The sequence below is a fragment of the Phascolarctos cinereus genome, unplaced genomic scaffold (genome assembly GCF_003287225.1).
Source record: "Phascolarctos cinereus isolate Bilbo 61053 unplaced genomic scaffold, phaCin_HiC Scaffold_726;HRSCAF=1367, whole genome shotgun sequence".
NCBI classification, from domain to species: Eukaryota; Metazoa; Chordata; class Mammalia; order Diprotodontia; family Phascolarctidae; genus Phascolarctos; species Phascolarctos cinereus.
The window spans coordinates 317,102,582-317,130,566 of NW_027556098.1; the positions used below are offsets into that span (position 1 = coordinate 317,102,582).

Below are 27,985 nucleotides of genomic sequence, written 5' to 3' on the forward strand. Positions count from 1 at the left end.
ATATGAAGAAGAGGCCTGGATATTGTTCTATACCCACAGAGCCTTTAATACATTAGTGACATATAGACTAAGATCCCTTGAATGGAAGTCAGTAGATCTAGATTCTCATCCTACTCCTGTCAGTAACTTGGTTTGGGACCTTGAACAAGTCACTGCTTGTTCCTAGGTGCTTCCTCTATAAAATGCTTGATTTTGGACTAGATGAAAGGTCGTCTAATGTAGTGGAAAGAGCCCGGGATTTGGAATTACAAGGCCTGAACTTGATTTTTTTTTAATTTATCTTTTTTTTGGGGGGGGGCTAGGCAGTGGGGTTAAGTGACTTGCTCAGGGTCACACAGCTAGTAAGTGTTATGTGTCTGAGGCTGGATTTGAACTCAGGTCCTCCTGAATCCAGGGCTGGTGTTCTATCCACTGTGCCACCTAGCTGTCCCAAGGCCTGAACTAGAATCCCGGCCTTGCCACTTATTACTTGTATGACCTGTGGCAAACCCTGCTTTGGGGTTTTTGTGAGCATGCAAGTTCTCCTCATGCCTTCCGTTTTCCTCCTACTGTGGATCTACATTTTGCCTATCCCATTAGATTAGGAGCTCCCAGAAAGAGCACACATTTGGGGCTCCTTGAAGATATGGGGCTTTTGTCTTCCTCAGATTAAGGTTTTCCTGTGTTAAGAGCCATGTTGTCTCCCTCCCCACCCCAAAGATTTGAGGATTCCATGAGGAATCCATGTCTTTCATGTTTGTCTGAGAAGTCTCAGGCTCTTCTGCCAAGGGAAAAAGCAATAGTAGGAGAAACTTAGCTTTAGTATTAGTAAGAACTTTTGTATTCTAAAGTCCTCCTGTACTACACATTACCAAGAATGTATGTGAACTCTTGTGCAGGTTTTTAAAAATAGTTGAACTTTCTTTTCATGGCTAAGTATGTGAAGGATGATAGATAAGATTACCCTCGAATCAGTTTAGAGTTTCAGGCTTGAATTTTGGGTCACGTATAATACACTTGCCTATCCTGGCTTGTTAAGCTGTTTTGATGCTGCTTTACATAGTTAGATTGCCTTCCCAGGAGCCTAATAACAGTTTCAGACCTTGTAAATTTAATTATACAGAGGTACTAATTAGTATTAGTAAAGATCTCATCTTTGGCCAAAACATAAATATTACTCTGTTGTTTTCCTTCCTTTTCATCTACCCCGCAAGTATAGGATCCTAGTACCCCCCCCCCCCAACCAAGACGTTTAGGTAAGACTGGCCTTCTACTTGGGCCTGGATTGGTGTGATGTCAGGAGTGCCTGAAAGGACCTCCCCCCTTCCCCCACTACCTAAAGAAACCCAGTCCTGAAGCTTCCCCTGAAGCCTTAAAACCCTGTAGCTGTGGGCTAAAGGCCATTCATTTCCCAATGAGAGAATAGGCTTAAGCGCAGTTCCTCCTCCTCTGTCCTACTGTCCAGAATAAGTGAGAGGGGTGGGGAGTAAGTCATAGTAGAACCAAACCTAATAATCTCACTGGGCCTGGGTTTGATTAATTCAATGGAGAAGCCACATAGTATCTTTCGGGGGAGGACCTAAACTAGAGTAGGGGTCTTAGAAACATATCTTATAACTCCTTAGGCTTAAGCCCAGCTCCTCCTTCTCTTCCTACTGTCTAAAATAAGTTGGGGGGGGGGGTCTTTCATCCTGGTCAAACCATGTCTATAATGCTATGTCCAGTTCTAGGAAACACATTTTAGGGAGAAATTTGACAATTTTGAGTCCTTCCAGAGGAGGATATCTAGAATGTTGTGAAGAAAAGAGTCTGCATCCTTTGAGGATCTGCTCAAGGAATTGCTTGGGTGATGTTAAAGATTTCTGTAGGAGTGGGAAGTAAAGACGGAACATCAGTATTCAAGAGCTTGACAGCCTGTTGTGGAAGAGCAGTACTGCACCTGGAACTAGAGTGCAGAAGCTAGAGCAGTGGATTGGTGTGCATAAAGGTAGACTGAGGCTTTATGCCTAAGAGATCTGCCTCATAATTAAAGACGCTCCAAAGTAGAAGGAGCGGCCTTAGGAGGTAGTGAGGAGATGACCTCCAGGAAGAAGCAGGGTGACCATTGTCAGAGATATTACTTCAGGTAAGTATTGGATCAGATTGCTTTTGAGTTCCCTTCTAGCTCCTGAAGTTCTGTGATTCTGAAGAATGTAGGAACGGAGTAACTCTTGAGGCTAGGATAGCCTTTAAGAACTCTTCTCCTGGCCTTGGCTCTCTCCAAATAATTTGTACCTCTCTGCCTACGTGTCTGGGCAAAGAATCTTCCAGAAAGCTGTGCAGGTCTAAGATACACTTTGACATGGGAGCAGAAGAAAGGCATTGTGGTATAAAGAAAAGAGCATTGAATTTGTGATGAGAGGATCTATGTTCAAATCTCAGTATTGTCGCTGACTATCTGTGTGACCTGAACCTCAGTTTTTCTTCTCTGTGAAATGAAGGGGCTGAACCAGATCATCTAAATTCCCTTCCAACTTTTAACATTGTAAATTGTCAGGTCCCTTATAGCCCCTGAATCCTCTTACCTTATACAATGCATATTGGTAGCTGAACCACAATGTTGAACTAATAGTAGATTAGAAAGCACTTTAAAAGTATAAGGTAGAAGCGATTGTTACTGTTAACAAGATAAATACAAGTATTTTTAAATAGAAAATCTACAAAGAGATCCTCCATATAGTTAAATCATTCAGTTTTTTCGGTTCTCTCTCCACAATCTCTCTTGCATCTATCCTCTCTCCACTCCCATGGCACACGCCCTAGTTCAAGTCATCATTTTGTGCGTGGACTTCGGCAACAACCTTCAAACTAGTGTTCACACATGCGGTCTTTCCCTCTCCAATATATTGTAGACAGATACCGGTCTTATCCTAGGTGTGCACAATTCTAACCATGTCAATTCCCCGCTCAAAAACCTTCAGATGTTCCTTGGTGCCACGATTGTGAACAGAATAAATCCCAGCATGCCTTTCCAGTCTTAGGTCTCACTGCTCCTCCTCATGTACTCTTTGCTTCAGCTAAACTTGTCCCTTTAACACAGCTCATATTCCCTCTCCCAGTACTTTTTTGTTCAGCCTAATCTGTGCTGTATGATATAGTAAAGACAGCACAGTGGACTGAAGGCAGAAAACTGGGTTCCAGTCCCTGCCCTGCACTTTACTACTGGCTGTGTGACTTTGCATGAATCTCATTCCCTCTCTGAACCTCCATTTCCTTATGTCTAAAATGGAGGTGAATAGTACTTGTGCTGTTCATTTCACACAGTGATTGTAAAGCACCCATCCACTTATATGAAACCCTAGATGCCACCACACCCTCCCTGCCAGCTGAAACCTTCTCCCTTTTCCAGAGGGGAACCAAAAAAGAAGCACTGGCTCTGGAGTGGGAAGGCAAGTTCGAATGCTACTCGTGCAGTTTTACTTTCTGAATGACTTTGGCAAGGCACCTCTCCAGGGCCTCAGTTTCCCCATCTGTAAAATGAGAGGGTTGGACTCTATGGCCTCTGAGTCCTCTTAGACTCTTGATCTGTGTTCCCTAAACTCTACCCTTAGGTAGTGTTTGGGTTCAGGTCTTTCTGATTCTGAGTCCTGCACTTTGCTCATTATGTCACTCCTGCCAGGTGACCTTTATGAGGTCAAGGACTAAGTTTTGTTCATCTTTGTCCCTCCTCTTTTCCCTCTCCCACCCCAGTACTGAGTATAGGGCTGTATGCCTTCAATGTGTAAATGAGTCATCTGTAATGTCAGAAAATCCTGTTGTTCTTTACATTGGCCCAACCACATCTAGAATATTCTATTCAGTTCTGGAAAGATATTTTATATGCGACATTGGCAAACTGGATAGTGAGCAAGATGGTGAGAGGAGTAGGCCTTGCTATACAAGAGTCAGTGGAAGGAGGCTGGGGACATTTAACCCAAAGGGGAGGGGTGGGGCACGATAGCTGGCTTCAGTGCTTGATATCTGTCATGGGGAAGAGGGATTAGATTTGTTATGCATGACCGTTGAGCTTAGAGCGATGAGTAGAAGCTGCAGAGAGGCAGATTTGGGTCCAATGTAAATAAAATCCTGTAATGCTATCCAGGTATGGAATGGGCTTCCTCAGGAGAAAGTGAGTTCCCCATCAGTGGAAATTTTCAGAGGCTGAATGATCGTTTATCAGGAGATTCTTATTCAGGCCTAGATTGGACTAAGTGCCCTCTGCGGTCCCGTCTAGCTCTGAGTTTCTGTGATTCTGAGGATTTTGGAGTCTGACTCTCTTTTTTCTTTCTGATCTAGGCACTGGCTCTAGCATCCTCTCTGCACTCCAGGACCTGTTCTCCATCCCCTGGCTAAATAAATCTAAGGTTGAGAAACAGCTTCAGGTCATCTCTGTGCTACAATGGGTACTTTCCTTCCTTGTCTTGGGTAAGATGGTTATTGTTGCTGTTGGGGGCAGGGTATAAAACCTAGGCTTGGAATGGAAAAAATGATTAGAGATGTGCCCTGACAAATAAAAACAAAAAAGGTAAGTGAAAAAATAATATTGAACACTCCCATTTCTATAGCCTTAAAAGTAGATAAAATGATTTCCTCAAAATAACCCTGTGAGGTAGGGAGATGAAGTAATTAGCATTCTCCTCATTGTACAAATGAGAAAAACTGAGTTTTGGAGGAGGGAAGTCACTTGCTCAAGGTCACATAGCTAGCAAATATTGGAATAATTGAAGTGACAGCTGGGAGGCCAGGGAACAATGGGAAACATGGACTTGGAGAAAACAGCCTTGATAATGTAGTTATTTCAGTACTCAAGAATCTGTTATTTCATTTGAGTGGGTACTCCCTCCTCTGATTCAGAGCCAATACTTCCATGCCTTCAGAGGCCATCTTAGTGAGTTGCCATGGGCAAAAACTTCATCATCATTCATATTTAGCCAACCTGTTTCCTAGGTTGATCCTAAAGTAATAAACATGCAGGCCTCTTTTGGAATTGTGTTTAAGGATTCCCTGGCTCATAAGACCTGCCAGAGTTCACACTCATTTAGGATAGAACCTTGGGACACCAAGTCATCCGAGGAGAATTTGAGCGAGGGTGATTATATTGGCAATAATAATCCCTCTAGTATACTAGCACTTTATCATCCATTGCCTCAGTTAAGCCTTACTGTTAACAGTCCTAGGAGAGAAGCTTACTGTAGGAGGTAGTATATCCATTTTTTACATCTAGAGAAGGAGAGTAATTTGGCCAGGACCCAGAAAGATTAGGGCTTAGTCTGAGACTGGGGCTGGGTCTCAGGGCAGGGCGAATAAGCCTTTCATCTTTAACTTTATTTACTAACTACTAAACTAGTTAGGCCAGACCATAATAGTCCTGTTCTAGAACCTAAAATATGCCAAGATGGTCTCCTCTTCTCTTTCTGTGACCCTGTTTCCAAGCTCTCTTTTCAGAAGCCTGGAATCAGGTTGGAGACTTTAGTAGGCTGAGTATAGCCTCAGATTATCAGAGCCTTCCTGCTTGGCTGGATTCATAGTTTGCAAGTTAATGATTGATCCTGACCAAACCCAGAGCTGGCAAATCTGCTCCAGGCCAAAGGCTTGGTGGTTGCAGCACACTGAGGGGGTGGGAAGATGAGCATGTTTGGGAAGCTTGGCGGGAGGAGGACCTCATCATTAAGCTGGAGGCCCCATACACCAATGATAATTAACCCTCTTGCCCATCATCACTCCCCCTGTTGGCCCTCTAACCAAACCAGCTGGCCCAGAGGGGCAGTGCCTCGTTTTGTAACCAGGGGCTTGTGTTGAAACTACTTTCAGGTTTAACTCTGAATTTGTTTCTCAGGGCCCTGCTTCAACTGTACCTCTACTCAACTAATTGCTAAGGGATTGAATCATGAATGACAGTAGAGTGTAGTAGGAAGGTTGCTGGAGTTGGCATCAAAAGGCCAGGGTTCTAGTTCTGCTATTTGCTCATTGTATGATCCCTGGGCAAAAATCACTTTTCAGTCTTCAATTTTATGCAATCTTAGCCAGTCAGTCAATAAGCATTTATTTTAGGTCCTTACTGTGTGCCAGGAACTGTGCTAACGACTGCAGATACAAAGAGAAGCAAAAACAGTCCTGTCCTCAAGGAGCTCACATTCTAATTCAGGAGACAACATGTAAATCACTAGGAATGTGCAAGATACATACAAGGCAAATGGAATTTGGTCTCAGAGGGGCAGAAACTGGTTGCTGAGGGGACCAGAACAGGCCCCTACAGAAGGTAGAATTTGGACAGAGTCTTAAGCAAGTCAGGGAAACTGAAGAGGCTCAAGTGAAGAGGGAGAGTGATCCAGGAGTAGGGAATGACCAGTGTAAGGCCCAGGAGATGGAATTGTATGAAACCCTTTCTGACTAACTGTGTGTTTATGTCTGTCTTCCCCAGACCCCCAGATGTAGACTGCTTGAAGGAAGGAGCTGTTTTCCATGTTTGGCATTGTGTCCCCAGTGCCTAACACACTGTAGATGTTTAATCAGTGTTTGTTTAATTGAAAGGGTCAAAGACATGGAGTCAGTAGAATCTAGGTTCAGACCTTAGCTTTGACATGTGACCCTCAATATAAATCATTTCACTTTTGTAAGTCTGTTTCCTCATTCTCAAGGTAAGGATAATAATCCTTGCCCTGCATACCTCTTAGACCTTTTCTGAAGAAATAGCCTTAATGCATAGAATTGTAAACTGTTAAACTCAGAACTGAATGAAAAGGACCTCAGAACACCTTAGAGACCTGAAGCATAAATCTCCTCTCTTAAGACATCCCCTAGAACTGGTCCTTAAAATGTCTACTTCAGGACCATCAGTGATAAGAAACACCATTTTCTAAATCAAGCCATTCCATTCTGTGATAGCTCTGTTTGTCTTTATGTTGAACATGCCTCATCTGTAAAATAATATTGAGTTCTATAAGATGATAGGATTCAGAACTAAACTGGAATCATAGAGTATCTAGTCTGGTCCTTTCATTTTATAGATGAGGAAACTGAGGCCCAGAGTAGGGAAGGGATTTGTCCCTAGTCATACAATTTAATAAGTACTTACTCCAGATACTTTCATCAACACCATTCTGGTTCATGCAGCTATCAGAATAATCTTCTTTGAGACAATATGGTCTAGTAAATGGAGTGCTAGACTTGGAATTAGGAAAGACCTGAGTTCAGTTCCTAACTCTGAAACTTACTAACAAATCAATTAACCTTTCTGAGTTTCAATTTTTTTTATCTGTAAAATAGGGTTAATAGTACCTCATAGGACAGTTATGAGAAAATGTGTACAAAGTGTTTTACAAGCCATAAAGCCCCATCTTCATGTCAGTTGTTTTGGTTTGGGTTTTTTGTTTTGTTTTGTTTTGTTTTTTGGTGAGGCAATTGGGTCATACAGCTAGTGTCATGTGTTTGAGGCCAGATTTGAACTCAGGTCCTCCAGGGCTGGTACTCTATCCACTGTACCACCTAGCTGCCCCTATCAGTTGTTTTTAATATACACTTCTGATCTTGCCATTCCTTTGATCCAGAACCTCCAAAAGCTTCCTGTCTCTTCTAGAATGAAATGTAAAGTGTTTGGCCAATACTCACTAACCACCTCTTAGAGCTGTTCTGAAATCAAATGAGTATGGATGCCATGTGTATGGAGATGTACAAAAAAGTGCTTTGCCACTTTCAAAGGCTATGTAAATGGCAGCTGGTAGTCCTGTTATCTGTCCCTAATAGTCACATTTCTGTAAAACAGGTCTGTAAAAATGCTGTGACGTGCATGGTGCCAAGTACGACAGTCGAGTTGTACATGGGAGGCTGTGGCTACAGAGCTAGTAATTGTCCTAGCTGAGAGTCTAACACAGGACTCCCGTTTCCACACCCAGTCTTTTTCCCATTACTCTTTGGTCTTCTTTCTGAGGCAGTTTTTGCTAGCATTCACCATACAATTTGTATTTCGTAGTCTTGGTCTATAGACCCCATGAAGACAAGGACTTTATCTTATCCAAATGTTACATCTCTCCCACTGCCTACCCATTCTGTGCGTGTAATAAATGCTCAATAATGTTTGTTAAATCCATGCTCTAGTCGTATGTTTAGTCCACCAAGTTTCAGTGATTCCTGTGAGGTCAGATTTACCACCTTGTCTTGACAGCCTCTTATTGCCTATTACCAGTTTCCACTTGTCCTCTTTTATCCCTGTGCATTTGCACAGGCCATCTCCCACACCTGGAATGTATTCCCGCCGTATCTCCATTTGTCTGTTTAAATCTGTCTTCAAGGACAGACTCACAGAATGATAGCTTTTTTTTCTTTTTTTTTTTTGGCAGTTGGGGTTAAGTGTCTTGCACAGAGTCACACAGCTACTAAGTGTTATGTGTCTCAGGCTGGATTTGAACTCAGGTTCTCCTGACTCCAGGGCCGGTGCTCTATCCATTGCACTGCCTAGCTGCCCCATAATTATAGCCTTTTAAAGTTGGTCATCATTGCCCGTCCCCAAGGAATCCCTATGATAGCATACCTGATGAGTATCCATCTTCTTGTGAGACAGTACCTCCTAAGACAGCCCACTGTACTTCTGGACTGCTCTGACTGTGAAGAAGTGGTGGTGTTTTGTTTTTTCCCTGCTGTCTTCCCTCACTTTGTCCCCTAAGTAGCTTCCACATTGTGTTTCCTTAGGTCCCAACAGCACAAGTCTAATCCCTTCTCCACTCCTCAGATACACACCAGCATGTGTCCTGAGTTTTCTTTTCAGGCTAATTGTCCACACTTCCTTCAGATGATCCCTATATGACACGAACTCAAGAACCTTCCCTGTCCTGGTTGCCTTCATCTGTGCACTCTCCAGCTTAGCAATGTCCTTAAGTTTTGATGTCCTAAACTGACTACAATGGCCAGATAAAGTCTGACCAGGGCAGAATATTGAGGAGCTGTTATCACCACTTCCTCCTTTAAAAAATTAATCATTTTAAACTTAAATACAAAATGAGAAAAGAAAAAAAAACTTCCCATTTACACAGCAGAACACAAGAGAGGATTCAATATAAAACAAATTCCCATTTCAAGAAAGCCTATGTAATAAGTACTACACATTTTTTTCAAAGATACTGGGCTTTTCTGTACTTCCATCTAGGTTTTCTTTTGTTCTTAGCCCTGTACTTTTAATTTTATCCCCCTCCCACCCCAGAGATTAATTAAGTAAACATGAATTAAACATTATTAAACACAAATGTGTATATATATATATATATTATATATATATATATATATGTATATTTTTGTTTGTAAAAGTTCTTTCTCTTGAGGTGTGGGTAGCGTCTTCCTTCATAGGTCCAAGTCTTCCCATGTTTTCCTAAATAAACTAACTCATCATTTCTTATATCACAGTAGTCTTCTATCACAGTTGTATATATATACACAGCTTGTTTAGTCAATCCCCAATTGAAGGGCATCTATCATTTTAGCCAGTCTGATACCTAGTCTGACAGTAAGATATCTCTAAGTTGTTTTAATTTGAATTTCTCTAATCAATAATGATTTAGAGCATTTTTTTCACATGATTATATATAGTTTTGATTTCTTTATTGGAAAACTCATATCCCTTGACCATTTATCAATTGAGAAATGACTCATATTCGTATAAATTTGACACACCTTCTTCTTCCTAGAAGCTGTGCTTCTCTCATTGTAGCTCAAGATTGCATTAGCTTGTTTGCTTCCAAGTCATACTTCGGACTAATTCAGTTTGCAATTAACTGAAACATGGCACAGTGGATAGAATGCTGGGCCTGGAGCAAGGAAGACCTGAATTAAAATCTAGCCTTAGATACTCATTAGCTATATGACTGTGGGCAAGTCATTTAACTTCTGTTTGCTTAGGTTTCCTTAACTGTAAAATGGGGATAACAACAGCACCTACCTCATAGGGTTGTTGCGAGGATCAAATGAAATAAATATTTGTAAGACACAGTGCCTGGAACATGGTAGGCATTTAATAATTGCTTATTCCCTTCTATTCTCTAAAAACCCCAGTTTTTTTTTCAGAGAAACTACTATATATCACCATTCTTCTCCTGTTCTGTACTTGTGAAGTTGATTTTTCTGAACTCAAGTGTAAGATGTTACACTTGTCCTTATTGAATTTCATCTTACTAGATTCAGCCTAGTGCTCTAGCCTGGCAGGAGATACATACATACATACATGCATACATACATACATACATACATACACACACATATATATGTATGTACGTATGTATGTATGCATGTATGTATATATATATATACTATATGTCACTGATAAAAAATTTTAAACAGTATGGGGCCAAGCACAAATCTCAGGGGCTTTTCCCCTGGAGACCTCCTTAAAAGCTGACATTGAATCATTAGCAACCATTCTTTCAGTTCAAACTGTTCTAAAACTCACTAATTTTGTATTACCTACTAATCGTTATTCTGTCATGTTTTCCATAAGAATAGCATGTGATGCTTTATATCAGATGCTTTGCTAAAATGTACTTAAACTATATTGGCAATATTCCTTTTCTCTACCAGTTTAGTCCCTCTAGTCTCCAATTAAACCATATTGGGTATGTGTCATTGTTGCTTCCTTTACTAGATGATCATTACCTATCTCTTTAATGATCCATTGATCTAATTTTTCCAAGAATCAGAGTCAGGTTCACTAGTGTATATTTTATGGACTTTTTCCCCCTCTCTATTTTAAAAGTGGGATATTTGTCTTTCTTCAGTTATGAAGTAACTGTCAGTGGTCTTTTGCATATTACTTCCAGTAGCTTAGGCAAGGCAACTGATATTTATTAAGATAAGTGCTTACTTTGTGCCGAGCACTTTGCTAAACACTGAGGATACATACATACACATGTATGCCTATAAATATGTATGTAAAGATTTTATACACACATAAGCGAAAAGAAATATAGTCTTTGTCCTCAATGAAATTATGAGGAAGGCGACACTTTAAAAAACTGACAATTGACAAAAGATTAGGAGAAGGTACCCCCAAGGAAGCATAATGTTAAAGTCTGGCAAGTCAGAAGCCCAACTGGGACCCAGCCTAGGCCACTCCCCAAAATGGAACCATGGGGAGGAACTTACCAATAGGAGGAAGCTAGCTAGCATGGCAGTTAGATGTTCTAAGGTGAGGAGGCCTTAAGTATTGAGGGAGGTTCCAGGACAAGATTGTAGCTAAGACTTGATATTAGTCAGAAATATAGAAAATCACATCTGCTGCTTCTGTCTTACCAGAGGGTGTAATTCATCTTGGCCAGATGACTTGAATTCACAAGGGCAATTAGATATTACGACTCTTCTTCCTTACCTTGGGTATTAAGTCCTTATTAGCTATTTTTCTACCATTTCTAGTGCCAAGGTCACTGTTGGTAGAGAACAGAGAAAAAAAATAGATAATAGCTCTACCTTCTGTCATTTACTGGTTATCTCCCTGTCTACCTCAAGTAGTTGTCTCATCCTTTTTGTGATCCTCTACTTTCCTCTCAATATTTAAAATTTATTTTTAAAAATCTTTTTTTTTACCTTCGTTTTCTTCACTAGCCTCAGCTTACTCTAAACTTTAGCGCTGCTGATGCTAGACTGTCATGCTTTTTTATATTCACTCTGATTAAACTGCTCTAGCTTCTGTACATGGCTTTTAAACATCTCAATTGGTGAGTTCTGTAGCAGTCTCTGAAGACAACTCCCCATTTTCCTCTTCATTCCCACTTCCTTTGGGTTTTCAGAGTTACATTGTTGAGAGTCTTATCCTCACTGTCTCTCCCTATAGAACTTTAGTCCATTAGACCTCACCTCTTTTTCTCCTGAACTCTTTCAGATGCGTCTTTTCCAAATCTGGGGTGCTTGTCTGTCTAACTATATCCAGCTTCTTGTCCTTTGTCATATTTACCTTTAGGAGGAAATGGTCACTTTCCCTGAAAAGTACCCATCATTTGTACCCCAGCAACTATTTCTTCCCTGTTAGTGAAACCAGATCCTGAATAGAATTTCCTCTTGTTTAGTTCCTCCATCCTTTTGCAAGATTGAATTATCACTAAGACAAATCAAGAAGTTATATAAGCTGCTGCTCTGCTTTTGGCAGAGAGCGAGAGAGAGCAAGAGAGAGAGAGCGCGAGAGCGAGAGAATGAGAGAGAGAACGAGAGAGAGAGAGCAAGAGAGAGAGAGAGAGAGAGCGAGAGAGAGAGCAAGAGAGAGAGAATGAGAGAGAACGAGAGAGCGAGAGAGAGAGCGAACGAGAGAGAGAGCAAGAGAGAGCGAGAGAGAGAGAGAGCGAGAGAGAGAGAACGAGAGAGAGAGAGAGCGAGAAAGAGAGAGCGAACGAGAGAGAGAGCGAGAGAGAGAGCAAACGAGAGAGAGCGAACGAGAGAGAGAGAGAGAGAGAGAGAGAGAGAGCGCACTCCAACAGATGTCTGTGTGTGGTCTTGGCTGTGAGACATGAAACACAGCAGTCTTTGGAGAATTGAAAATGGATATCCCACAGATGGCAATGGATAGGCACATGGTGCACGTGAGCAGGCTGCAACATAGAGCCAATGAAGAACTTTGTAAAGTTACAGCAATAAAAGGTGGCATCAGGAAATTATACAAGATGGACTGGCCATGTGGGAAGAGGTGACAGATAGCTTGGATGCTCCCACTGGTGTACTCACAGCATCAGGAGAAATTAAGAGGCTTCTAGTATGTTGAATAAGATCCATTGTAGAAAAATCATGGGGGAACATGGACAAGAGATGCACAGGAGGGGCAGGACTGGGTGGGTTTTGCTATCTCTGTGAAATTAGTGTGTCTTTTCCCCTTCTCTGGGTCTTGATTTCCTTTTGTAAATGAAGGGGTTGAATTTTTGCAGTCTTTAAGGTCACACTGATTCTTTGTTCTTTCCCCTCCCATAGGAATTACATGCAGCCTCATCTTCATGTACATATTCTGCACAGACTGTTGGCTGATTTCAGTACTGTATTTCACATGGCTGGTTTTTGACTGGAACACCCCAAAGAAAGGTACTTAATCCCCAGTCTTGCTGTTTGCTTGAGGATCTGGCTTTCCCCACTGAACCTCACATACAGGGAAAATCATTTGCCATAGAATCACAGTTGGAATGGACTTCAGAGAATGTCTGGTCCAGCCTATACCTGATCAAGAGTTCCCTCAAAAGATCCCTGACTAGTGTCTGAACACTTCTAGTGATGGGTGGCCCACTACTTCTTAAGATACCCCATTTCACTTTTGGACAGCTTAAATTATTAGGAAATCTTTTTCCTTATTTTAAGCTGAAACCTTTCTAGAACTTCCCCTATTTCCAGTTGTGCTTCAAAACATCCATTGTTCCAACTGTCCCCAAGTCTTCTCCTCTTTAGAAGGCTAAACATTCCCAGTGGTTCAGCCAGTCCTCTTATTGCCCAGCCTCTAGTCTTCTCACCCTTCTGTTTGTTGTTATCCTTCCTGAGATGTGTTGCCCAGGTCAGAACCTAAAACTGCTAGGTGAAATATCTCTAGGGTCTCTAGGGCCTTTTCTACCTCTCCTGTGTCCCATAATCTGTCCTCTATGCCTCCACTTAACTTCATAACATGGGTTATCCTCTTCTTCCTGAAGGTGGCAGGAGATCAAAGTGGGTGAGAAATTGGGCTGTGTGGCGGTATTTCCGAGATTATTTTCCCATCCGGGTGAGTGCCTTTAAATCCAGTAAACATTTACTTTTCCTATCCTGTTATCCCTGTTTCCTGTCCCTGTTATCCTATCCTGTTAATAGGGCCTTCACTAATGGAGGACTCTTTGGGGCCTTAGTGTTCATTGAGGTCTCTTATCTACAAGGTACCAGGGAGAGATGATCCGTTTTCTCATGGAGTTCACAGTCTAGTAGGGGATACTCCTAATAGCAACGTATATACCAAGTGCCTAAGATGCTCTGAGATGTCCATAGAGGGGATTAAAGACAGCTTCCTAAGAAATGTTCAGGGTGAGTTTGGCAGTAAAGAGTGGGAGAGAATTCAGATGGAATTAATGAGGGAGGTCATCCAGGCCTGACAGGAAGCTGGTAAGGGAAGGCCTGCTACCCTGGTAAGGATAGTACAGTTCAGGCATTGTGTGGAATGGAAGGAACATTGAATTTGGAGTTTGAGTCCAAAATCCAGGAGTTGCTATGTGTGACTTTGCATAATACACTCCTCCTCCCTTGGCCTCAGTTTTCCCTCTTTCTCCCCTACAAAATGAAGAGATTGAGTTAGGCAGTATTTAAGGTCCCTTATGATCCTAAGCCCAAACTAAGGAAAGAGAACAGCCCAGTCTGTCCCTGAATAGTTGGCAAAAAAAATTCAGTTAAGTGTCAGAATTGAGGTTGTGGGGAGTGGCAAATGAACTTCCTGACTCTGACATTCCCAGATGCAGTTCTCTAAGACAATAAGTTACAGAACAGGTGCTAACTTGCCTTTGGTACAGAGTGTGACTCAAGGGAGAGTTCCTTATACCAGTGAAATCACAGATCCAGTTTGAAAAAAAAGAGCCACGTTAACCATGAGAGGCCATGAAGTATATTAGATAGAGAACTGAAGTGGGGCGGTTGAAGAATTGGTTTTAGATTCAAGAAGACCTGGGTTTAGGTCCTGCCTCATGACTGTGTGACCTTGGATAAGTCACTTACCTGCAGTGCCATGGATAACTCTAGGAATAGAAGAGGACTAGTGGATTGGGGGCAATGATCTAGAATTAGGAAGATCTGGGTTCAAATCCCACATCAGACACTTGGATATATAGGGCACTTAGCTAAGTGTTAGGAAGACAAATGCAACAAGCAGAATGGTCCCTCCCTCAAGGAGTACTCTAGTGTTTCCAATGTAAATGATCTAATATTCTGGGGATGGTACTGGGACATTCATAGGAAATCCAGTGTTTTCCAGCCTTTTGAAGTTCAGAAGGTTCATCCTCGGGTCAGAAGGGTTGGGGCAGGGAAGAGACAGAGGTTCTGTCCTTCGCCCCAAGCAGTTTCCTTTGAGGTTTGGGGGGCTTGGCTGAAGTTGCTCTCTCCTCTAGGCTCACCTGCCACAATACTGATTCTGAATTAGCTTGTTATTATTGTTCATACACTCCCCACAGGACACTAACCTCATGGACTTCCTATCAATAGTAATGTCATTTCACCCAACATTCTAAAATGTTTTGTTCCTTCCAAATGGGGAGAGTACTTTTCACACCCGTGCCTTTTTTTTTTAAATTCAGAAGAGGTATTTTTGTCTGATGAAAGTATCAAGGTATAGTACTTGTTGCTGTAAGTGCTAGATACAGTATGTGGCATATCTTGAGAGTTCAGTCATTTCAGAAGAAAATAGAACCTAAGTACCTACCTTTACGCCTGAGCTCAGTGAAAACTTTTTTTGTTGTCATTTTCAACTCGTCCCAAACAGCAGAAGGTCCTTGCCTTGGATACATCAAGCCAAGATCCAGGAAATCCCAGTCTCTGGGCCTTGTTTTTGCCAAGTACTAATTTAAAAATAAACATCACTTCTCCCTCCCCTTACCCTTGTACTCCAGGCAAGTGACAGGACTTTGGGATTCTAAGGGGCAGAGGCTGATATTGGTTGTCATTGTCCACTTTTGGGACTCTTTGTCCCTACCCCTTGGTGTGATTAAAAAATAAAACACTAACCTGGCCTTTGTCCCTGGCAGGGCCCAGGTCAGTCTGTGGGAATGGATACTTTGGGGGATGGGTCCTGGAAGGGGCACATGAGGTATACAAAGCAGTCAGTGCTATGAGGCTTTCCCCAAAGTGTCTGTCTCATCCTGGGGGTGGAGGAATGGGGAATGACAGAATGGCCAACGATGGTGTCTCCCTTCAGAGCGTTCTCAGACGTAGCCTGGTCAACCTTGTTTCTAGTCCTCAACAGCAGGGGGATGGGAGGTCAGCTGGAGTGCTCTAGGTCCTGCTGTTTTGTTTTCCCTAGTCTGGGCTGGCACAAGAAGCTGGGCTTGGCTTCTCCCTCCCCTATAGGCTTGTTGTGGCCTCTAGTAATATTATCTCTTATCTAGCACTTTGAGATTTAAAAAGTACTTTTCATATATTATCTCATTTAAAAGGCCACAAAATAGAAAGGATGGTAAAGTAGAAGGTCTCTAAGGCCCTTTCCAGCTCAAAATCTATGGTCCTGTGACTTGGAGTCAGGATACCGGGAAGTTTGGATTCGCACCTCCACACTTACTAGTTACATGACCATGAACAAGTCACTTAGTCACTGTGATTCTATTTCATCTGTAAAATAGGGAACCTATTTATCAGCTACCTATCTTAGAAGGTTATTGTAAAGAAAGCTTTTTAAGCTTTTGTTGGGTAAAGGAGGAGGAGAAGGGGTAGAAATGAAGTACAAGTGTTATCCAATTATTAATTTTTAAATTATTAGTTTCATAATAGTTATTATTGGTGTTGATATATTCAAAGACTCAGCCTGCGACTGAGAAAGAGAACAAAGGTAAATAAAACCCACATAAGGATAAGTGGTGGGTCTGTGTGGTCCCTGTGGGCAGAATCAGAATGAGTGGGTTGAAGTCATTAGGAGCCAGAGCTTTCTAGCATCCAGAAGAGCTGTCCAGCTCTTTGCAGCTCACACTGACCATGGGGATCTCCCAGGACAACTGGCATAGGCGCTGCAAGAACAGGGGCGAGCGTAAGCCCTACCACAAGAAGTGCAAGTATGAGCTGGGCCACCCGCCGACCAGCACCAAGATCAGCCCCTGCCGCATCCACACTGTGCGAGTCCGAGGTGGCAACAAAAAGTACCAGGCGCTGAGGCTGGATGTGGGCAACTTCTCCTGGGGCTCCGAGTGCTGTAACCTAAAAACAGGAATTATTGATGTGGTCTATAATGCATCCAACAGCGAGCTGGTCCAGACCAAGACGCTGGTGAAGAATTGCATCGTGCTTATCGGTAGCACCCCATACCACCAGTGGTATGAGTCCCACTATGCCCTGCCCTTGGACCCAGAAGAAGGGAGCCAAGCTGACTCCTGAGGAGGAAGAAATTTTAAATAAAAAGCGGTCAAAGAAGATCCAGAAGAAATATGAGGAACGGAAGAAGAATGCCAAGATCAGCTCACTTCTGGAGAAACAGTTCCAGCAGGGCAAGCTACTTGCCTGCATCGCATCGAGGCTAGGCCAGGGTGGCCGAGCAGACGGCTATGTGCTGGAAGGCAAAGAGCTTGAGTAATACCTAAGAAAGATCAAAGCCTGAAAGGGCAAATAAACCGTAACTTGGACATTCTCTAATGGAATAAATCCCCAGATTGTTAAAAAAAAAAAAGAGTTGTCCAAACAGCATAACAGGTTCCCTAGAAACGTAGTAATGCTTAATATCACTGGAGATCTTCAAGCATGGATCCCAACTGTGTGTCATACTATTAAGGAGATTACTGTACTGTGTGAGGGATTGAACTAAATGCTTTCCAGATGTCCTTTCCAGCACTTAGATTCTATTATATCTTTCTCTCCCCCCCCCACATTCTTTATTCCAGCTGGTGAAGACCCACAACTTGCTGACAACTCGGAATTACATCTTTGGGTATCACCCCCATGGCATCATGGGCCTGGGGGCCTTCTGCAACTTCAGCACTGAGGCCACAGAGGTTGGAAAGAAATTTCCTGGGATCCGGCCTTATCTGGCAACTTTAGCTGGGAACTTCAGGGTCCCTGTATTAAGAGAATATTTAATGTCTGGAGGTAAGAAAATTAAAGGGTAATGCATCCTTCCCACATCCTTGCAAGAGAATCCCAAGTAGTTTCATCCTTGCTTTTACTCTATACATACCTAGCAAGTCCTGTTGTGGTTTGTCCCTCATTCTTGAAGAGGACTGTGACCTCAGGGGGTTGATGACATGACTTGCAGTTGACTGATTTGAGTGAGGGAGGGCTGTACAAGTCACCAGCCTCACTTTCTCCTCCAGAGCCATCTTGGTCCAGTGGCCAGATATCGATCAGGTGATGGGAGATGGCCCAAGATACAGTGAGAGACCTTGGCCCTTTTAAGCTAACGTCTTTTCAGGTTCTCAGTTTGAGTGAAGCAACTCCCATCCAGTAAATAATAGATCTCTTTAAGAAGTAAGTCAAGGGATGGCCCCTTTAATAAAAAAAAAAATCAAGTTGGGAGGGGAAGACCCTCAGGGTAGGTGCCCGAAAGAGAAACAGTTACTATTTACATTCACTCTGAGCCAGGAGGGCCCCCAAAATAACCATTAACTGGTGCTTGGGCAGGAACCCACCAAGTTCTATTTAGAAACAGGGAACTCTTAGTGTGTTCCTTGATTCCATCTTTGCAGGTCAAGAATAAGCCTTAAGCTGCCCAAGTTCCTTCACTTTCCTATCTATAAAATTAGGTAATTGGACTAGAGGATTTCTGAGATCCTTTCATCTCTTAAAAGTTCTATTTAAGAATTCATTTTCTAGGATTTTTCCGTGTCCCAAGCTATTCTTATCTTGGGCCTGGGTCCTAAGAACAGTATTGTACAATGAAAGGGGATGGGATTTGGAGTCAAGGGACCAAGGTCCAAATCCCAGCTCTTCCACTTACTAACTTGTGTCTTTAAACAAGTCAGGTCCTCTCTCTAAGCCTCAGTTTCTTTATTTGTAAAATTAAAGTTTTGTAAAATTAAACTCATTGACCTCTAAGGTCCATTCTAGATCATAGATGATATCTTCCTCCTCATCTATGCCTACTGGTTTCTCTGACTTCAAGTCCCAACTAAAATCCCATCCTTTTATAGGAAGCCTTTCCTGATCCCCCCTTAATTCTAGTGCCTTCTCTGTTAATTACATTTTTAAAGAATGTTTTCATTTTTTTCCACAATTTAGAAACTATTTTTAACATTCATTTTTTATAATTTTTGAGTTCCAAATTCTTTCCCTTCCCTCCCCACTCCTTGAGAAGAAGGCAAGTACTTTGATATAGATTATACATGTGCAGTCATGCAAAACATAATTCCATATTAGCCTTGTTGCAAAGGAGAACACAGACCAACAAAAATCCTTCTCTGTTAATTATTTCCAGTTTATCCCATATAACTTGTTTGTACATAGTTGTTTGCATGTTATCTTCCTCCTTAAGCAGGAAGTTCCTTAAAAGCCAAGACTGTCTTTTACCTTTCTTTGCATCATCAGGGCTTAGCATTGTGCCTGTCACATAGTAGGCAATTAGTAAAAATTTACTAAGTTGGCATTTAGTTAATATTGACTTAACTTCCTATTGTAAGAACAATAATGACTCACATTAAGTAGTGCATTAAGCTTTATAAAGTACTTAACTGACAACAATTCTGTGTGGGAAATAGCATTTTATCTAGAGGTGGTAGTAAGGTAATAACAGTAATAAGTATCTCCATTTTACAGATAAGGAAACTGAAGCTGAAAGGTCAAGTGACTTGTCCAGTGTCTTAGGATAGGATATGTTAAAACTGGAACTTATCCTCAGGTCTCCTAACTCCAAAATTTAGTGGCATAGCTGCTTCTCAAAGGACTGGCTTGTCTGTGTTTTGCCTTTGGGGCCTCTCATCTCAGTTCCCAGGGACTTCTTGTTTCTTATGTTTGGGGAAAGCATCCAGGATACCTCTTTCCATCCCATTCTCTAGTTGAGAGATTCAGGCCTGTGCTTTCTTAGTTTCTGGCTATCTCAACCAAAACAGCCATCAGGAAGTATGCTGGAGCTCAATACACAGGTGTTTATTAAGTGCTTGTTGTGCACCCTTGGGGGGAGAGGTACCCTGGATTTAGATAAGATATAGTCCTTGCCCTCATGGAACTTGGTCTTTCGAGGAAGACACAAACACAGGTAGTAATAACACCACGCTATTACATAATTACAGTGTTCCAGAAAGAGGCAAACCAATTGTTATATGAGGTCCTTGGAGGTGATTAAAGGGGCATTACTAGAATTTATGGGGCAAAAAAGGTTAAAAAAAAAAAAAGACCAAAGAATTGTCAATGTACAAAGTCCGAGAATCTTCCCAACAGACCCATGATATGGCCTTGGAGGCTAGTACAATTTCTAGGTGAAACAACCTCAGTTGCCACATAGCCCCTCCATTTTGCCTTGGAAGAGCCCAGCACATCCTTTACCTAGATTTTCCCTAGCATTTGACAAACTAGTTTGGCCATTGAACATTTTGGGTGATAGAATATATTATTGGAACCTGTCGGTAGTTCTAATTTAGAGTGAAGGGAGGACTTGGAGGGTTTGAAATTACTCTCAAGATAAAGAGGAACTAGGGACCTTTCGTACTAAAACAGTGGAAATTTGGCCTTTTTTTCACTGATGCCCTCCTCTGTTGTTTCATCTTAGTGTGAAGGTGACCCTGGGCTCTCAAAGGTTGTATCAGCCAAGCTCAAGCTATGGTGGATAATGCCAGTCTTTAAAAAGGCCTCACTCCACTTTGGTCCTGGTGGCAGACTCTGTCTTTTATTCCAGGCCTAGTTTAGCAGCTAAGTTCAGAAAGGCTAATAACCAGTCTGGCTACAGGGTGTTAAAGTTTTCGGCTGTAGCCGCTTAAGGAAACCATATACTAATTGTAATGTCATTGCCGTCGGTGCCAGTGGCGAGAGGACCTGTGCCAGGGAAAGCACAGATTTTTGAAATCTTAAGGTGTCATAGTAAAATATGTTGTCACATATTTTGGAACATATATAATTTCATATTCCAGATGGGAAAAATAGCACTATTATTAAAGAATTTTTCACATTATTTGGACCGTTGAACCCTGGCCAACCAAGGTCCTATCTTTCTGTGACGCTGTGTTCTACAACAAGTGAAATTTGACTGATCCACTGTAACGCTGGAGAAATCATTCAGCCTCTCTGGTCATCGGTTTTCTCTTTTCTAAAATGGGAATACCAATATTTGCCCTGCCTGCACCATAAGTGGTTGTAACATTCAGATGAGATCCTGGACATTGAAAGTACTTTGAAAAGATTAGTGTCATAGGATAATAAATTTAGAACTGAATTGAAGCAAAGAATTAAGTGACTTCAGTCAGTACACCAAGCATTTATTAATTTATTAATACCGAGTATCAGGCACTGAGATTACAAAGACAAAAATGACACCACTCTTGCCCTCAAGTAATATATATTCTCTCTGTCTCTCAGTGGAGAGAATAAACATACATACATACATACATATAAAACATTTTCAAAATAAATGCATTGTAGTGCTTTACTAAGATCATACAGCCAATAAGTGACAAAGCTGGGATACAAGTCCCAGTTCCTCTAACATCAAGACCCATCTGGAGGTACCAGAGACTGGAGAGTGAAGCCTGGATGACCAGGTTGGGGATGTAGTAAAAGGTGTTTCTGTTCAGCCTCCGAGGTTCCTCTGAATTCTTAGACAATGAAAGGAGCACTGGATTTGGAGTAAAGGGAGCTGGATTTGAATTCTGACTCTGATGATTTATTTCTGACATGACCTGGACAAGCCTCAGTTTTCATATCTAAATTTAAGGAAGTTGGATTTGCTGGAGAAATGGAAGGCCCCTTTTAGATCCCTAAATTCCAAATGAGTGTCTGTGTTCTATGATTCTTGTTCTGATGCTGCCCTCTGATGGACTTTTGAAAGCCATACCCACAGTTGGTACCTAGCCACTAACCTTTTCTCCTTATCCAAAACTGTAGTCAGCCCTGTTAACAAGATCCAGGGAGTGGATCAAGCCATAGCTCATCTGCCATCCTTCACCCCAGCAAAATTCACTAAAGACCACAAGTTTACCATGTACTCACATAACTCGATATAGTCATTCCCACTTACTAGCCATGTAAATGTGGCCTACTCATTTATTGATGATGCAGATGCATCTGTAAAATGCTAAAAGTTATAATTATATCTGTATAAATAATATGTAATTACAAAGATATATACAAAATATATATATTTCTCTGTGTGTGTACATACATACTATATATATATACACATATATACACATATGTATACATATATATATATATATATATATATTTAAAAACTGCCTCATGGTTATAGTGAAGAAAGCACTTTCTAAATGCTAAACTGCTTGAAAAATCAATTTTTGTCATCACCATTATTACGTGATGAAATTTAGTATAGTGACAAAGAACTTTTGGAATCAGGAAGACCTGGGTTCAAGGTCTGCCTTTAGCACATAGTAGCTATGTGACCCACTATGGACAAGTCATTTATTCTCTCAGTATCCTGAAGGGCTCTCTAAAACTTAAGTTCAGATGAATTGAAGATCTGCATCCATGGGAGGGAGTTTCCACATGAAGGGTTCATTACCCTGATGGAATCACAGGTCCAGACCAAAAAGGTTTATTACACTGACACCCTTTTAGTGACACTGACCACTGGCACACTGCTGCCCCTTTGACTCTGCTTCTCTGTAAAAGTGTGAGGATGATATTGTACCACTTACCTTACAGAACTTCACTGAGGAAAGGAGCTTTGTTGTTTTTTTTTTGAGGCAATTGGTGTTAGGTGACTTGCCCAGGGTCACACAGCTAGTAAGTGTCAAGTGTTTGGTCTGAGACCATATTTGAACTCAGGTCCTCCTGACTTTAGGGATGGTGCTCTATCTATTGCACCACCTAGCTGCCCAAAGGAAAGGAGTTTAAAAATAGAATAGTTCGCCCAGTTCTGTGTCTATCTTGCCCCTCAACCCTGCCGGGGTCACCAGAACACAAGACACTGCTGACTTCCTCATAGAAGACTCTTTTCTGCCACAGGTATCTGCCCTGTCAACCGTGACACCATTGACTATCTGCTTTCCAAGAATGGGAGTGGCAATGCTATCATCATTGTGGTGGGAGGTGCAGCCGAGTCCCTGAATTCCACACCTGGAAAGAATGCAGTCACTCTGAAGAACCGGAAGGGCTTTGTGAAGCTAGCCCTGAGGCATGGGTGAGCAGACTGGGAAAAGGAGGGCAGTAGCCAGGTTTTGCACCCATTTGTAGAGTATTAAAAAGAACTCTAGCCAGGAAGTTAGGTGGTCTCCTTAGCTGTGGGACCTTATTCAAATCATTTCCCATCTTTCAGCCTCTTTTTTTTCCTGTGTAAAATTATGAGCTTGGACTAGATTGCCCAAGGCCCTGCTGTAGTTCTGATGTTCTGTGATTCCTTTGGTCCCTACAACCACCTTGTGTTGAGTAGAGATGAGAGAGATTATCTCAATATTACAAATGTGGAAACTAAGCCTTAGGAAAGACAATGAAATGTCAGAGCTGGAAGGGCTTTGCTTAGTACATGGAACATGGAGTGTCAGATCTAGAAGATACCAAAGAGATCATGTAATTCACCTGTTCTGTCTTTTATAGGTGAAAAAAAATTAGGCCCAAAGAGGGGGTAGGGTGACATGTCCAAAGTCACACATTGTTATTTTTAGTTTTATTATGAAATGAATTTTTAAGGTGTGATAAAGACTTGAAAGTTTCCTCGGTATTTCTTCCCCTCTAGGGCTGACTTGGTTCCCATCTATTCCTTTGGGGAGAATGAAGTTTACAAGCAAATAATCTTTGAAGAAGGTTCATGGGGCCGATGGGTCCAGAAGAAGTTCCAAAAATACATTGGCTTTGCTCCCTGCCTTTTCCATGGTCGGGGCTTCTTCTCATCCAACACTTGGGGCCTAGTGCCATACTCTAAACCCATCACCACAGTTGGTAAGTGGAGTTGACGACAGGGCAGGGATGGGGATGGAGGATATCTATTCAAGTAGAACCTGAAGATCCAGCAAAATAAATCATTTCATGACCCCCTTTGTCAGGGGTGGGAGAAGGCTGGGCTCAGAGCTGGCTTCCCTAGGAGTTAGGCACAAAGCAGGAGGAGTACAGTGTACTCTCAGAGAGCCCTGAATTCGTAGCCGGAAGTCCTGGGTTGAAATCCTGCCTCTGCTACTTACTAGCTGGGTGGCCTAGAGCAAGTCGTTTTAATCTGTCCAGGCCTCCATTCCTCATCTATAAAATGGAGATAGTTACCTCGTGGTACATAGAGAAGACACTGACTCTGGAGCTGAGGACCTGGGTTGAAACCCCACCTCCAATAATACTACCTGTGTGACTTTGGGCAAGTCATTTATACCTTTCTGTGTCTGTTTCCTCATCTGCATAATTGACAGAAAAGTCCCTTCTATGCTGCCTTTGCACAACCTACCTCTCAAAGTTGTTGAGGAAATTCTTTGTAGACCATGATAGTAATGTGAAGGAAAAAAATCAGACTGAAGTAGAGAGCTGGGGTTAAGCTCAAGCAGTGACTCTCAGCCCAGCTTCTTGAAAACAAAGGAGCAGAGTGGGGCCTGAAGCTGAATGTGGATCAGTAAACAAACTTTTATCAAGCATTTACTACACTTGGTATCAGGCATCGTGCTAAGCCCTGGGAAGACAAAGGCCCTCCAAGAGACTGTGGGAGCTGGATCTGGTAGAGCGTTTCTGGTAACACCAAGGAGAAAGCAAGGAGGAAAGGTTAGGGGGGCAGAAGAAGACAGTTACACCTGGGGCCTCCTGAAGGTCCATTGCTGCACAGATTGTCCAAATTGGAAGGGACCTTCTCTTGACCTCATTTTACAGTCTCTTTTAAATGCCTGCAAGCTCCTTTAATTGGCCCTCCACAATCTAGTTTCAACTCGCCTTTATTTAACCCTACTTTGTACACTCTGTATTCCAGCCAGACTAGACCATTAGCTGTTCTCCCAACCTTCCCCAAAACTCCGCCTCTGGCCATCTATGCTGGCCATCCTCCATGCCTGGAATTTACTGCCTCCTCTTTTCTGCCTGTTGAAATTCTTTTCTTTCAAAGATTGGTGATAAAGTTGAAAGGACACTCTACTAGAAAGTCAGGAGTCCTGGTGTCTACTGCCACTTTTCATGGTGGTATACTGCTGTGTCACAAGGCCCTTTCTGGGCCTCAGTTTTCTTACCTGTAAAATGAGTAGCTTGCACATAACAGCCATGTGAAAACCAGGTAGTACAAGTGTTATCCTTGTTTTATGTAGTTGGGGAGGGCACTTAATCTCAAAGAAAAAGGGGATGTGACTTGCCCATGGTCACATACCCAATATGTGTATGACATGCCATGCCTCTTTTTTGTGCCTTAGTTTCTCCATCAAAAAAATGGTGAGCCAAGACTCAGCTTCATATCTTCTAACTCCAAGACTAGTGTCTTTTTCATTAGACTACAAAACCTTTCCAGTTCTGACATTGTGTAACAAAAAGAGCATTGGACAAGAGTTAGGATACCTGGCTTTGAGTGTTAGTGCCCACTTTTCTAGCTGTGTAGGCCTCATTTTTGTCATTTGTATGGCAACTAATATTTGTACTACCTACCTTAATGGGCCTATTATGTGGGAAGTGCTATAGGAAACATTGTTAAAGTAATAGCTCACATACCTTTGGTGCCTTAAGATATACAAAAGATTTTCCTCCCGGTAGCCACAAGGGCTTATCCCTTTTTCACAATGCAGAAACCAAGGCTGAGAGGTAAAGGGACTTCTGAGGTACCATGGCTACAAGTATTAGGGGCAGGATTTGAACCTGGATTATAAAAGTTTAGCACTAGAAAGGATCTTATAGGTAATCAGGTCCAGTCCTTCATTTGACAGTTGAGAAAACATGTGAATTGACTTTGTCTGAGGTTACACAGGTGGCATATAACTGGATTGGAAACTTAAGCTGGGGTCCACTGATTGCAGAACCAAAGCTCTTTCCTCTTTCTGCCCTCTTTTGGTTGCTGGTATTTGAAAAGAGTTGAGTTTGGGGGCACAGGAGCTGTAGGCCACTGAGGCGGCCTGGAAAAGCTTCTAACAAGATAACTGATAACATTTTTCTCTTGACAGTGGGTGAGCCTATCACCATCCCCAAACTTGAGCACCCAAGCCAGAAGGACATCGACTTATACCATGGCATGTACATGGAGTCCCTGGTGAAACTCTTTGACAAGCACAAAACTAAGTTTGGTCTTCCTGAGACAGAAGTTCTGGAAGTGAACTGAGTGGACTGGGTTGGTGGCAGGCAGCCAGCAGCCTCCCCTTTGGGGAAGAGTCAGCCTGAAATCATTTTTCTACCAAGTTCTCAAGTGCTTTTTGTTCTGTAAATTTGGAAGCTTCATGGGTGTCTGTGGGTTATTTAAAAAAATTATAATAACAAAATAATAATTTTGTTAAAAGATTACTATGTTAGATCTTTTTTAAGGGAAAAAAAGTGAATGTATCTAAACTCTCTTGCTTCTAGTCCGTCCCACTCTGAAGAGTTGATTTTTTCCTGGCTTCTTCCTACATTTCTCAGCCTGATCCATCCTTCCTTCCATCATCAAAAACCAAAAAAAGCTACCTTTCTGTTTAATTATGAGGAGGAGACACAGAACTGTATTTGAAAGCATCCTGCATATGAAGTTAGAGGAAGCTGGATTCAAATCCAAGCTCTACAGTATACTTCCTGTCTGATCTTGGGCGAGTCCCAAGTTGCCTAAAGTCAGCTTCCTATTAAATTAAGGGGTTAGACCAGAGAAGATATAGCATCCTTCCTAGCCTGAGGATCTTATAATCCTATAAAGCTTCACCTGAGACCCTAGAGAAACAATTTTTGAATCCCACCACTTTCTTTTTGTCCTGTCCCCAGCCCTAGTGGATTCCATTAGTGTGGACTTGTCCCCCAACATGACAGTCCCTACTACAAAGTGATGACCCTCTAATGCAATTCAGCTGCCACTGACCCTGACCTGTGTTGAACAAGTTGGGTGGACCTTTGTGCGAGTTCATTAAACAGAGAACTACCTTGCCAAGCTAGATATGGTAACATGTAGACAAGGAAGTTATTGATGTTTTATCTCCCTTTGTTGGTTTGGAGGAGTGGGACTGGAAGGGGCCTAAAAACTACCATCTACTTTTTGAGATTTTTTACACAGTTCCCACCGTTCCCTCTATCTCCAACTCTCGCACATGGATTGGTGAAACATATCCCATTGATGCTATATCCCCCTCCTTCTCATCCCATATTCCCCTTTGTTAAATATTTCTCTTTCAATTCTGGAAGTCACAGGAAACCGGGCTTGGCATGAAATGTTCCTAACTTACTGCCTGGGTGACCCTGGCCTTGTCATTCCACAGATTTAGGCCTCAATTTCTACTTGATTAAGCAGAGGACAGGGACAGAAATACAGTATTGGAGCTCATGAGCTCCATCTTGGCTAGGGAAATGCAGGTCAGCTCCTGTGTTAGGAGAATAACCTGTGTGGCCTTAGTGAAAAGGTCTTGAAAGGAAGTTGAAGATGTGGATCAGGCTCCATATAGAACCAACCACTGGGCCCAAGCCATGCCTTAGTTTACACAGGGATAGTCCCCTCTCCTATTTCTGTGTCTGAAGGAAGAATTGACCTAAGAGTGTTCCCCTATTCAGGGACTAACAGGTGGTGCCATTTACCTGAAGGCCAAGTGCCAGGGGTGACCCCAAACCTCACGTCTGTGTCATTTGCCATATGTGTGATCTTGGGCAAGTCACCTCCCTTCCTTGCACTTCATTTTCCTGCTATATCATGAGGACTCTGGATTATTTAACCTCTGAGTTGTCTTCCAGCATCAGTCCCTATGATCCTCTCATCTACGTGCCTTTGCAAAGCAGGGGGACCAGAGATGCCTTCTCATATCCCAGCACCTTATGGCAAAATGAGCCTGTATGTGTATGTTCTCTCTTCGTATTTCTCAAATCATTGTGCCATATCAAAACTTTTGTACAAATTTATAGAAATAAACTTTGGTTGGGACTAATGTCTTATGTGTTTAGTCTTTCAGTGCATAAGAAGGGGAGGTATTGTGGTCTAGTGGGAGTAGAGGAAAAGATAAATTGGGATTGTCACCTCCTCTCTGGGCTCCGGTTTCCTCATCTGAAAAATGAGGTGGCTGGACTAATTCATCAGTAGTGCCCTCTCTAACTCTCATTCTGTGCCATAGACACAAAGCAGTGAGAGAGA

At 42.2% G+C, this 27,985-nt stretch overlaps 1 protein-coding gene and 1 pseudogene across 1 annotated transcript in view; both read left to right on the plus strand.

Annotated features, from left to right (window-relative positions):
* The window catches only part of DGAT2 (diacylglycerol O-acyltransferase 2), a 51,354-nt gene extending 23,572 nt beyond the window's left edge, over positions 1–27,782 (plus strand). Inside the window, exons 2-8 of the mRNA XM_020989537.2 lie at positions 4,294–4,422; positions 12,928–13,035; positions 13,629–13,699; positions 17,532–17,736; positions 22,759–22,933; positions 23,486–23,688; positions 25,857–27,782. Of these exons, the coding sequence (XP_020845196.1) occupies positions 4,294–4,422; positions 12,928–13,035; positions 13,629–13,699; positions 17,532–17,736; positions 22,759–22,933; positions 23,486–23,688; positions 25,857–26,011 (1,046 nt within the window). The 3' untranslated portion in view covers positions 26,012–27,782. The remainder of the gene's footprint in view (positions 1–4,293; positions 4,423–12,927; positions 13,036–13,628; positions 13,700–17,531; positions 17,737–22,758; positions 22,934–23,485; positions 23,689–25,856) is intronic.
* On the plus strand, positions 16,438–17,523 carry LOC110210560 (small ribosomal subunit protein eS8 pseudogene; annotated as a pseudogene).
* Positions 27,783–27,985: the final 203 nt, after the last annotated feature.